Here is a 13,432-nt window from a genome sequence, read left to right as displayed (position 1 = left end):
TTTAGCCATGATTTCATGCTGTTGTACATCAACTCAGCAATATCTTCTTCACCTGTTTCATAAAGTCACACACATTCGAGTTGGGAATTGTAGGGGAGTTTAGCTTAAAGTGCCAGCCTTATAAGGCTGCATAAAACAAAACTAAATATTCTCGGGCACATTTTTTTTTCAAATTTGACGAGGCGGGAGGGCTTCTTTAAAAATTTTGATAGAAAATAAAGTGACGAGGGAGGAACAAATTTTTAAATTATTTTTCTCAGAAATACAGTTTGGAAAGTTTAGTGTGTTAATGAGATGTAGATTCCGTCACACGTTCTTACAGACACTCATTCTTATAGTAGACAAATGGATGATCGGGACACGACCAAGTCATTTTTTCCATAGCAATAAAAAAAATGTTACGCGCAAAAATAAAAGTGACTCGCCGATGCTCTAGAAACATCTCACTTTTTATTTATCCTACGTGGTTTTCAGTCCGATGTCCGTTCGGAAAATGATTCCCGATTTGTTTTGAACTGTGCTGCTCCTCCACCCATGTATGTAGTTGTGGCCTCTGCTGGGATGGAGTAAGTCTGTAGACACAAACCAACTGATGAAAAGAAAGTTCCCTTAGCATACATGAAGTACATTGCACAAACGTTCATAGTTCTCACTTTTGGCGAAGATAAGAATTTTGTCATCTTCTGAGCTGAATAGTAGTTAGACAATATGGGTTTTAATCGCTTTCAGAAACTTGTCGATCTGGGTACACTCTTGTCATTCATTCTAACCAGAGCTCTGCTCATACCATTCACATCTCCAAAACAAGCACATGTCCGTCCACCTCCCCCTCAAACCACCAAACTCTACCCACGCATAGACACACTAATCGCCCCATTCAAGATCCGCCCATATTATCTACCTACCTATCTAGTGCCGCCTGTGCAGTTTGTCGCTCACCTATTTACGCCTATGAAACTGTAGCTTGGTCAAAAGGAGAGACAAAAAAATCATTCCACATGCTCTGAAAAATATTTTAATATAAAACATATATTACAGTCGTCCGTGAGAAAATCTGAAATCAGTTTTAACTTCAAATTCCTGCCATTGCCAAAATAGTCCATTATGGACTCTGTCCACTTTTGACAGTTAGCAACTGGCAAAGCCAAAGTTAAACAGTCTAGAGATTCGTTTCTCTTTGAGCGTTTAATTGTTTTTCAAACTTGTAAATATAATCACGGATAGACAATAGTTGCGGTGAATTCACAGAATGATTCTGTAGACACGGTTTTGAAACATTTTTAATGATATTAATTAGAACACATTTGTTTTATTATATATTAAGAATATTAACCTTAAGCCAACAACATGTTTTGTACAATAAGGCATATCGATAGCGATTAACTGCCTAATTTCCATTTCTTATACAGATTATATGTTTTGAAATATCGTAAACAATCACACACTTCAATAATGTCATCAAAATAAGGCTCACGATATCAACATTGCATACATAGAAGTTGTATTGATTTTGAGAAACCGTTTCCGACTTCGGTGTGTTCATTAACATTTGGCGGTAATGAAAAAGATTTTACGATGCTTTAAATAGTCTTGACAAGCGTTGTATCAAATTTAACCATGGGTGTATATATATATTTGGGTGTGGACTGGCCTATGTGACCAGGACAAAATGTTGCTAAACATACATAAATACCTACTATAACCCGTCATGCGGGCTGTGCAAAATTTCATCTTAAAGAATTCCTGACCACCGAGTACTATCTTAGAAGAAGAATTACCTCCCCTAACCCACCTCGCCAGTACAGGAAGACCGTAAACCCTCACATAAAGGCGATAATCTTGGTACGGAAATTTGCGAATTTTCATGCGTTCCCACGTCTATTTAGACATGGATACGTTTGAAAACGTACACGTTTTCTCTCAGACAACTGCAGAGATATCTCAAGAGTACATTGGCAAGTTTCACGAAGCAGAAGTCGTACCGAATTACTTGCACGAGTTGAGTCAAAAGGCCGGGGTCGAACTTGTTTCTCGAGACGGTGTATATGAAGTCAAGGGTTCTTGGCTGTCGGTGAATCGTGCCCATTCCTTCCTCGGGAAATTCCTGCTGACATATGGCCAGACCAGGGTGGACACCGTCTCCGTGGTTCCTCCGGACAGTTCCATATCGAAGGAAGAGGAGGAGGGGCTGGATTTTCTCAACAGAAAAACTTTTCCCACTTTCACAAATCCAGTTTTCCGAAAAAGTCAAAAGGAAGATGTGGAACCCCAATCAAAGAGACCCGAACATGTCAGTCACATTGATCAGCATTTACCACAGGATAAGATCCTAGTGTCTAAACCTCATAAGATGCCCCCTGAACCTGTAGTTTTGTATGCAGGGTATCAGTTACCAACGAAAGAAGCAGAATCAAGGCGAAAGACTCTTGAAGTTCTTAAAAATGTGTACAAAATGGAACAGAACTATCAAATCGCACTGACACAGACTAAAGGTATACCCAGTGCCAGTAACTCAACAGGGCAGAACCAGATTGGTGAGTATGAACCTGAAGAATCAAATGTTATGAATGAGACAGAGGAACTTTCAAAAGCTGATGAAGCTGAGCTGGATGATAACCCTGGTAGTAGTTCCTTGCCTGATGAACCAATGTGCGATGGCCAAGAAAAGTTTATTACAGAAATAAAAGAAGAAAATTCGGAAAAGCTGGATACAAACACATCTAGAAAGAGACACAGTTTGAGTAAAACTTTAAGCAAGGAAGAGACTGCTGCAAAGAGGATGAAGGTGGAAACTATTGCTAAAAATATTTTGTCAAATGTGCCCACGGTAGAGACTGTCAATGTTGTAAGTAATGAAGATTCTAAGAAACTTACCAGTGATGAAAAAGTTGCTGTGGTTGTAGAAACTGAAGAGGAGGAGAAAAATATTCCCAAGCAAACCGAGGCCATTGATGAAGATCTGCCACCTCCACCTGCTGAAGAAGAAGAAGATGATGATGATGGCAATGACATCCCAGATAATGATGTAATAGAAGATGAGGAGAGTGATTTTAAAGATGATTCTGCTGATAAAGATTATTCAGGAGAGACTGAGATTGAAAGCGGCGATGATGGAAAGATATCAGCCTCAGATAATGAGTATATTCCTGAAGAAAAAGTGTCACTGAGCAAAATTAAAGCGACAACTAAGCGAACAACAAGGCGAAGCAAAGCTAAACAAGAATTAGCAAAACCACTCCCCTCAAATAAGAGAGGAAGGGGGCGACCTCGAAAAGGTTTTCCTATGAAAATTGAAGTAAAACTGCCAGCAAAGTCTTCCCAAAAGTCAGATCCTCCAAAAGCCAAAAAAAAGCAGTTAAGTGGTGCTCAGAAAAGAAGGGGAAGACCAAAGAGGATGGCTTCAGAAATCCCTAAAGAATTCCATTGTGACAAATGCCCTTATTTTGCAAACAAGCGGTGTCATTTGAGAGAACATGAAAGACGAGTCCATATTACAAAGGAATTCAAATGCGAACATTGTGACAAAATATTTGGGTTTGGAAAAGATTTGAAACGTCATCTAAAAACTCATCTGAAGCCGCAGAATTGTTGTGACATCTGTGGAAAGCTGTACAAGGGAGTTAAGTCCCTTGTAGAACATAGGCGGACACATGAAGATGGGTATGTAAAACCGGAATTTGAATGTGAGATATGCAAGAAAAATTTCAGCACAAAGTATGTCCTTGCATACCATATCAAATCTGAACATCTAGGTATGAAAAGAACATACATGTGCCCCACATGTGGCAAGAGCTTTTCTCAAAAGAACTCATATCTCCAGCATGCAAATGTTCACATGGGTTTCAAACCATATAAATGTGAAGTCTGTGGTAAAGCTTTTTCATATGAAAAATCTCTTAAAGAGCATCGATTCATGCATGATGACATCCGTCGATTCAAGTGCCCAGTCTGTGAAAAAACATTCAGACAGTCGTCTGCTGTAACTATTCATATGAAAGTTCACAAGGAGACCAAGGACTATGTGTGCATGGCTTGTGGGAAAGGGTTCAGCCAAAAACAGGCCTTGATTCGCCATGAGAGAATCCATCTAGGCGAGAAACCTTTCTCTTGTGGTTTGTGTGGCAGGAACTTCACAGATTCTTCAATCTTGCGTAGACATATGATTCTGATTCATAAAAAGGATCCTAAAAAGTGGCGTGAAGACACCATTAACAATACAGTGAGACGTACTGACTTTTTTATAGACGTCTTACCAGGTGTTGGGGAGGAGGAACAAGCAAAGGATGTAGCGATAAAAGAACCAGAAGTCCATGTAAATACAGGTGCCCTTAACACTCCACATCCCGACCTTGTGGCTCCGGTCTCTGCAACATCAGCTTCAGAGCCAATTAATATGACCACACAGAGTTCAGTACGAGGAAGGGATTGTGAAGGATTTCCTGGGGAAAGGCAGAATGTCACAGAAATGGAACCTCAAAGATCAACGGAGCACACATACCATATGCCCATATCACAAGTTCATTCAGAAGGTATGCAGAGTGTGTCACATGATAGTTCACCGCATGTTGGTGACCCGAAGATGTCGGTCCAGAACCATGGTGTTCTCTCAGGAACTGGGTTAACACATCAAGGCAACCTTCAAGGACATCTTGATCCTAAGTCCGAAGGTGGGGACTACTTAGCAGGAAGCTTGCCAGCCCATCAGATGTCATACAGTATGATGGGTCAAGGTGGTTATCCGTATCCACAAATGGTTATGTTGCCAGATCCAAATGTTCCGTTTCCTCCGCCCAATGCAGCTGCTTATCAGCAACAGTTTGCAGATCCCAGTACATCCCACCAGTTTACTGCATACCATCCCCCTCAGTCGTAGGGCAATCTCAGCACAAACTCTTCAGATGTTGTTGACGTGTAGTGTTCAAAAGATGGATGGATGCTTGGTGTTTGCTCTTGTAGCATATCAGTCTCGGTACCTTAAAATCTCCTACTGTTCACAAGAGGACAATTTACAAGGCCCCTCAGACTTTTCAACTAAATATTTAACATTATATGCAGTGTATTTTTAGGGTACTTTAGCATTGTCCATTGGTATGTTGAGTTTATCATATTTGCCATATTAGGCAGAAGGATCCAAAAATGCATTCTTACCAAATTCTGGACCAGTATGGGAGCCGTTATCAGTACTGAACCTGTGAATGACAATCCAGATGTTCTTGTGAAGTGAATATTACAGATCCTTCAGCAAAACAGTTGGCATTGTAGAAGATGTAAATGTTGGCCAAGTAACTGTTAACAAAGTGGCATTAATTTTGCTGCCATTTCAATGAAGTCAGTTGTCTGCTATTGACTTCTGATGACAGTTTTAACTTGTGAATTGCTTTACTCAGTCTGTCCCAGCCCCATCCCTCAACATCTCACACCTCTCTGTGTACTTGTGATATAAGTGTCTAAATATAAACCAATTGTCAAACTGATTTCTATGCACACAAGTATTCCTTGTAACATGCTTCTCTCAGTGAAAGCATTCTGTGCCATAACATTACATTTCTTAGCCGGAACTTGCCTTGTGATATTATTTTGTCTTAGCTGAATTGGTAGTGCTACTTAAAAGGCTTGGTTCAAGTCAAACATAACCTGTCGTATTCATGATATTGCACCATGAAATATCTGTCTGACTTGCCTACAAGTGCAAACCAGGTGGTTATGACAGGTGGTAGAGTAGTTAAGTTCTTTCTTGTTTTGGGGATGACCTGGGTTCAATTCCCCATATAGGTACAATGTGTGAAGCCCATTTCTGGTGTCCCCTGCCGTGGTATTGCTGGAATATTAATTAAAACCATATTTACTCGCTCACTACAAACCGTGTGCGACCTGCTGTTGAAAACTGTAACTTAATTTATATGTCTACTTGCACCAAGCGCATGAAAAATTATTCTGTGTTGTGCTGTGCCTTGACATTCACACAACATCTATCTTGGAACATCCATAGTAAATCGTATCTATATTTCCGTGGTATGTAAGCAATCTCTTCATTGAGTGAGATTTTACTACATCTACTGCTAGACACGTATTAGATGATCCTGCGCACTAAACACGTTTGTGACGAGAGGCGGTACAATGAATTGGGCGAGTACACTTGGCTGCTACAGGTAGCTTGACGATTATGCAGGTGCAATACATGCTAACCGTGACATGAAATCAACACCGCATAATCCTTCAAATGATAAGACTACAATTTCAGGCATAAGATACTGATATTCCACGCTAACCTTTAGTTAAGACGAAGACAAATAGATGATTGGGGCATTGACAAGCATTTTAGATATTCAACAATTTTGTTAAAAAAAACCCAGGAAACGCACGAGAAAATGAACTTGTTGATATTTATCAGACAACCTGTCTCCCTCTTGTTTCAAGTGGATCGTTCCCAAGTATGCAAATTGGGGTAATTTGTCAGGTTGTGGATCATCTTATATGTGTTAACCAGTAGTTTATGCATCTGAGTTGAAAGTAACTCCCGTACCTTAACAAAGGCTTATAACAGTCATAGTGCAAAGGTTGCCTTGCACAACAACACTCATGTTGCAAGATGGATTTGTTTCTATGTTCTTTAATGAATACGCTCTCAAGGTAATCCTATCAGACATTTTCCTGGACTCTGTAGCTGCAGAGGATTAAGAATTCTCGGGTCATGGTTACCAACAGGGAAGTCTATTTCAGCTGAAAACTGAAAAATGTGTCATCAAATACGGGTACAGAGTTTCTCAAAGGATTTAGACAATTAATGGAATTGATCAATTTCAAAACTGCAGATCAGCAGACAACTGCCATCACTGTTAAATGTCCTGAGATCCTTGAAGTTGCTATATTTCATTGCTGAATGAAGTGATATGGTAAATGTTACGTTCAGAGATGAGCTGTTAATGTTTAACTAACAAAATGTTCAGAATCAGATCTTTCAGTGGGCGTGTATGTTTGAATCCTGGTTCTTCCCCAGTTATGGTGCATGGTCTGTTTACACTGTGTCATTGCACATGCTTGTGGATTTCACCTAAGTTGTTATTATCTGAGACCTATGTCACTTCGGTCACTATGCTATCTCATTAGGCTGACATGATAGAACGGTGTCCTCCCAAAACGCAGATCTGTTAGAACAACATTTGTTATGGTTGGTTGCATCTGTGATCAGTAGGGTGTATCCTTGATTAAGAAAAATGGTATCGCCCATATAACAAGTTTTTACAAGGAAGCAAGTGATCCTTTTTCTCATTAGTATTTATTTCATCATTATTTATTTAATTATATTTAAGTATTGTAAAAAAATATATTCATCTTGGCACTTACTTTATCAAAAACATGCATATTCTTTTAGCTTTATTAAATCCTGTATCACATGATGACTGAACAGGAGTGGAATGCTTATATTACTGAACATAGTCATGAACGTTATACTGATTGTGTAAATGCATACTATGATGTATGATGCTACACTAAGTGACCAGGAAACGATGGTATTCCAACAGAAATTTTAAAGAAAATTAAGGAGGTATGATTGCACCCAACCTTGCTTTATTGTTTTCACAAATATTGTGTAAAGGTCATTTCCTAGCTATAATACCTTTATATAAAAAGGGAAGTAATCTAAGGGAAGTAACTATAGGGGCATATGGTTGTTGAACTCTTTGTGTAAATTATTTTCATCTCTCATAAACAAGAAAGGGTGTCCATGAAAAAATAGTTCCATGTTCTTCAACATTTACATGACAACATGAAGCCTATTGTACTTGTCAGCTACGGGCAAAAAAACCCACATATATCTGATTATTTTAATTGTTCTACTGGTGTTAGACAAGGATGTCCACTTAATCCCTAGTTGTTCTCCATATTCATCAAAGTGAGGACCTGGCCATTCATTGATTAGGGGTGACCATCCTGGCCCAATTGGTTACTGTACTATTTGTATCATCATTTCCGGAGGTATGTGTTTTGGGAGGTCTGCATTATGGAAGTGAACTGGAAGAACACGAATACAATTCAAAGCAGCATTAATCACAACTCACTCGCTCACTCATTCAGAACAAATGTGAAGGAAGTTGATGCTCATGCTGTGGGTTAGGCAGCCCATTTCCAGCATGTCCAAACATATCTGCACAGGAACCAATAGCATGTTGCATTTGTATTCAGATATGTATATTAGTACTCATTGTGTGTGTTGCTTGAAAAAGTATTATAGAGTTATCATGGTGTTCTGTATGATGTCTATATTTTGTACAAATCAGAACAAACTTTGCCTTTGGTGTGTCTAGGTGATGAACTGGTCCAAAAACATTCTCATGTTTACAAGTAAAACTAAATGCTGAGACATGATAGAATCATATATTCCTTATTGTTTTTACTTATAATTTATTAAGTTTATTTTGGAATGTCTAAGGCATCATTGTTGAATGTGAAGAGGTGCATCCTTCAGCTGTTCAAGGGCCAGGTCAAATCCCATATTCATCATGATCATGTCCTTGGTTACAGGACCATATGTGTGGTCAGATATTTGACAGACGTGTTAAAGTCTGTGATTGAAATATTTTTTGTGGTAGTGTTTAATCCTTGTTAATTTTTTCTAATTTTTTAGACATCTCTTTTAAAAAGTAAAGTAATATTGCTTTTCAGATACTGTCTGCACCTCAGAGGACTGCAAATAATACTGGTTAATTAAAGAATAATTTATTTAGACTAAGCCGTATATATATTGGAAAGTCAAATCATGGTACCAACAACTCATTTTATAGTTTTCTGATGGGATTATTTTGTTACATGTATTTATAGTTTGTACATATATGTTGGCAGTAACATTATATGATCAATTATTATGATACATTTATCAAAGGTCACAAAGCAGTATTATGTGGTTATCCATTTTGAAAAAATATAAGTATGCACTATGATTTGATTGGGGGGGTGTATAGGTTTGTACATGTGGTTTAGGCAAGGTAAAATTGTGCCTGTTCTAACTTGATAAACAGAATTTTTTCAATTGAATTTATACTTTTTCTTTTCTTGTGTTATTAAATGGAATTTCATCTTGTAAAGTTTTCGTAGAGTTGATATAGTTTATCTTTTATGTATAGTTTGCTTCGTACCTGATTATGCACGTTTCTCAAATTATGTGAAAGTGAAGCTAGAAATCCGGTAGTGCAGTCAAAGGGAGACAACTGGACTTCACATTCTCCTCTGTCAGGACAATGTTGGTGAAAACAGAGACCATATACCGTATATTGTCTCTGGTGAAAATGTAACCTAGAGGACACATCTTTTGACTTGCATTCCTTTAATATTCATGACTTTGGCAATATGGGAAACAGTGATAACAGGTGCTGATACATTTGTAAAAATTAAGACATTCTTATTACACTTGACAAACGTATACAGGCTTCCCATTTCTTCTCCCCATTGAACTTCAACAGCTGAGCTGCTTATGACATCACCTAACAATGGGCTTGATTATGGCCCATTGTCAAGCATTTTGAGGACATTATCAAGTTACAGTGGCCAGCTTATTTGTGATAACGTGCAGGCATTTTAATGATAATTCTATCCATTTTAGCTGTAAGGTAGATTAAATATTAGGGCAGTTTCTTGCATTGCAGAGTTCTTCATTTGGCATTGACTTCAGGTACAGAATGAGATGAATATTAACATTGGTACTTAATGTTTAACACTGCTATGCAATACTTAAGTCATGTTGAGACAAAGAATGTGTTATGTTGGTAATGTTACCAATAATTGTCTAAATATATTGAGGATATTTCATCAGAGCTTCAAATTGTTGTTATGAACTGATAATGTGACCACTTAAGAGATACACACCATGTGATGGCCAATTTCTGCGTGTTATTGAGTATTTGTTGCTCAGGAATGCATTTGGAACCGACAATGTCAGCCGGAGGTTCCAAATGAAATATTCCTGTGCTTCAAATACTCAATAACACCTGGAAATTGGCCAACAAATGATAATACGGACATTGTAAACCAAAAAGTAAACCAAAGGGTTTTACTCTCTGCACATCGAGTACAGGTACAGCAGTGAAGTATCATCAACTGGGCATTTCAGCTCATTTCTGATGTTTCTCACCATTACATTGCTAAAAGCTGTGTAAAAACTAAACTCACTCAAAAACGTGATCATGTTGCTAAAAAAAATGGACACAGGTGCTCATTAACCTGAGTCCTTAATCTGGATATTTCTGACTATATGATTTTATGTTGACTTGATTGCAGTAATTTTGTACAGCTTTCCAAGAAGGGATGATAGCCCCTCTTGCAGTGTGTTAAACAGGTTATCTTTTGTGTGAGAGCATAGGGTGACTGCCTATTGTGGGTTGTAATCTGTGAAATGTGCATATTGAAGCCAACAGATTTTATTCCATGTACTGACTCTCCTGGCCGAAATAAAGAAGAAAATAATGTAAATGACAGAACATGTATCAGTTACAGAGAAGGCTTTAGACTCATTCTGTTTTATGAGATGAATACATCATGATTTTGAAAATCATGTTACCAGATATGTTTATCAGAAAAAGCATAGTTTGTATTTTTAACAAACCTATCTTCTGCTAGCCGAAAAGGGTTTGAAATGATTTTTTTTTTAACAGCAGAATACAGCAGTATTTTCAAATCTCAAGGACTGAAATTGCTTGTCTACAAGGTTGCAACGTTGTCAGTTTGTAGGATGAAATGCAGTATGCTATGTGAAGAAGTCACTCATGGGTGCAAGGTTCTATAGGTTGGTAATAAGTTTTTCTACATCCTGTGAATGTTGGTTTCAACAGTATGGTAAATATTCAAGACTTGAATTGTTATGAAAGATATACATGATCTGACTGAATACATTTCGAGTATATGTTTAATTTTTCACCAGTCAATACCTCTCACCATAATATCAGGACTGATTTGTCTGAAACAAGTAAAGAAAGTTGGACTCCGTGCTTTATTGGGCTGAAACAGAACTTTTCTTTTCATCTGATAATTTTGATATTAGTGTTACCTAATTGTTACTGCTGTTAAAAATTGTTATGTTGTTGAGTGATTCGTTAGTAAATTATAATTATAACACTGTAATTGTACACTTGTACATAGAAACAAGTCAGGTATTATGACAATATACCCTGTATAAGGAGAATGAATAGATTGTACATAGGATATTACTAAGGTTGCAAATCTACTATTTCCTCTGCTCATGTATGGTACATGTGAACATACATGGAGGTTTGGAGGTTTGGGTACAGATTGTCTGTCCTGCCGAGTGGAGACTGAGTGAGTTTGTACAGTGATACCCAATCCTGTCCGTAAATGTTTTTAAATTCATTTCAGAGTTGCACATATGACAGCCATCCTTGCCATTTGTGTTGAGAGGGTTTGCTTGCTGACAGCTAAAGGAAGTAACCCACTTGCCTTATGTTTTGTTTGAGTTAGTTTAGCGACTCAGTACAAAATGTCAATCCCATTTCTGTAACCCTCTTTCTTGAACATGTGACCCGTGAAGGTCCAGGTAGAATAAGCCTTCAGCAACCCATGCTTGTCGTAAGAGGCGACAAGCGGGATCGGGTGGTCAGGCTCACTGACTTGCTTGACACGTCATCGGTTCCCAATTGCACAGATCGATGCTCATGTTGTTGATCACTGGATTGTCTGGTCCAGACTCGATCATTTACAGACTGCCGCCGTAAAGCTGGAATATTGCTGAGTGCGGCGTAAAACTAAACTCACTCACTCTTGGACATGTGAAATAAGGTCTCTTCAATTTGTCTCTTGTATTCATGACAAAGAAATATATTAAGAGCTGAGTAGGACAGTAACTGTAACGTAAGTTAACCTTCAACATTTTCTAGCATGAAAAGCAGTAACATATGAGGATGCCATTGAAAAACATGAAATTCTACTGGCGATGTGGAAATGTATCTCGTGTCACCACTGTGATTGGCTATGCTGAAGCTTCCTGTAAATAACCAATTATGCAACAGACTCTCCTTTATTGATCTATTGTATAGTATTCCCAGAAATTATTGAGAATCATGTTGCGTCATGTAACTCATTACGTTTAGTAACTTCTGGCGTTTTACTTACATAAACATGTTAAAACATCATCCTTTTACAGTCTCAGTCTTGTTTTAGTACTTTGTTAGACCTCATCGCTCAGCAATGCATGCCTGAATACGCCTAGGCACACTACCCATCAAAGTTTGTAGGTAATCGTGTGACAGGGTATCCCAATATTGGACCACCTCGGCCTTCATATCTTCAATATTTCTCAGTCCCTTTTGGTTTATTCTGTCCTTCATGACTCCCCACACATTCACAATTGGGTTTAGGTCTGGGCTGTAACTGGGCCAGTCTAAAACTTGAACATTTTCGCCCGACAACCACTGTTTTGTGTAGCGCGCAGTGTGTTTTGGGTCATTATAATGCTGGAAAATCCAATCATCTTCATACAATGTTTGTGCTGTCGGAAGAAGGTGACCATTTAGAATGTCAACGTATCTTTCTTTTGTCAAGTTTCCCGTGAAAACACACAATGGCGTCACTCCGCGAGCCGATATGCCACCCCACATGTGAAACTTCGGGCTATGTTTTGGTCGCTTGTAGATAGGTTTGACAGTATCTTTGGTCCAAAGTTTCACACAATTAGGGAAAAGCCAAACAGAACTTTCATCCGAAAAGAAAACATTATCCCAATCTTGATTTTCATGAGCCCGACACCAGTTTAAACGTTTTTCCCTTTGTGCATCTTTCATCAACGGCGAGGGAATTCCACGTTTTTTCACCCAGTTAAGTCTCTGTAATTCCCGCCTAACTGTTTCATTGCATACCTGAGGACTTCCTCTGCTAATCATTTCATTTCTGATGTTCTCAACACTTTTCAATTTGCCCCTGCTCACAATCTGCCCAAGTCTTCGGCGATCCACAACACTGAATTTCCTAGGCCGACCTGCCCCTGCTTTGTGCTCTATCCCGGTTCCTGTTTGAATATTCTTCAAAGTTCTGTATACTGTAGACAGAGGAATACCATGTCTACAAGCTAACACTTTAGCATCAGCTTCACCCCTTTCAAAATCATCTAGAATGAGCTTTCTTTTCTCTCTTGCTGTAAATTCTGCCATGTCAACACAGGAAGCCGGCTGCTCAGACAAGGGAGATAACTCTTGACGTAATGAGCTGCCTTCTAAGCCTTCAAGAGTTGTCTCCCTTATTTAGCATGCTTAGTGCATAGTGAAAGCCCTTTTCCCAATCTTAGCATCATTAGAAAAAAAACAAAGATTTTCCCAATAATTTCTGGGAACACTGTACTTGACTGCCATGAATTGTAGATGATAGATGAATGATAATATGTGTTTCCTTCACTGATTGTATATTAATATATTCACCAAAGTGTATCAAATTT

At 38.4% G+C, this 13,432-nt stretch overlaps 1 protein-coding gene across 1 annotated transcript; it reads left to right on the top strand.

Annotated features, from left to right (window-relative positions):
- Positions 1-1,828: 1,828 nt before the first annotated feature.
- Positions 1,829-4,934, top strand: LOC137274471 (uncharacterized). Its single transcript, XM_067807673.1, has one exon. The coding sequence runs from the start codon at positions 1,865-1,867 to the stop codon at positions 4,871-4,873; it is 3,009 nt and encodes a 1,002-aa protein (XP_067663774.1). The 5' UTR covers positions 1,829-1,864; the 3' UTR covers positions 4,874-4,934.
- Positions 4,935-13,432: the final 8,498 nt, after the last annotated feature.

Source organism: Haliotis asinina, chromosome 2, assembly GCF_037392515.1.
Source record: "Haliotis asinina isolate JCU_RB_2024 chromosome 2, JCU_Hal_asi_v2, whole genome shotgun sequence".
In the NCBI taxonomy this organism is placed as follows: Eukaryota; Metazoa; Mollusca; class Gastropoda; order Lepetellida; family Haliotidae; genus Haliotis; species Haliotis asinina.
The sequence above is the reverse complement of the archived record's forward strand: the minus strand, read 5'-3'. Positions and strand labels throughout refer to the sequence as shown.

Coding starts and splice junctions, on each gene's coding strand:
- LOC137274471 (XM_067807673.1), top strand. CDS start 1,865: ATGCGTTCCCACGTCTATTTAGACATGGATACGTTTGAAAACGTACAC.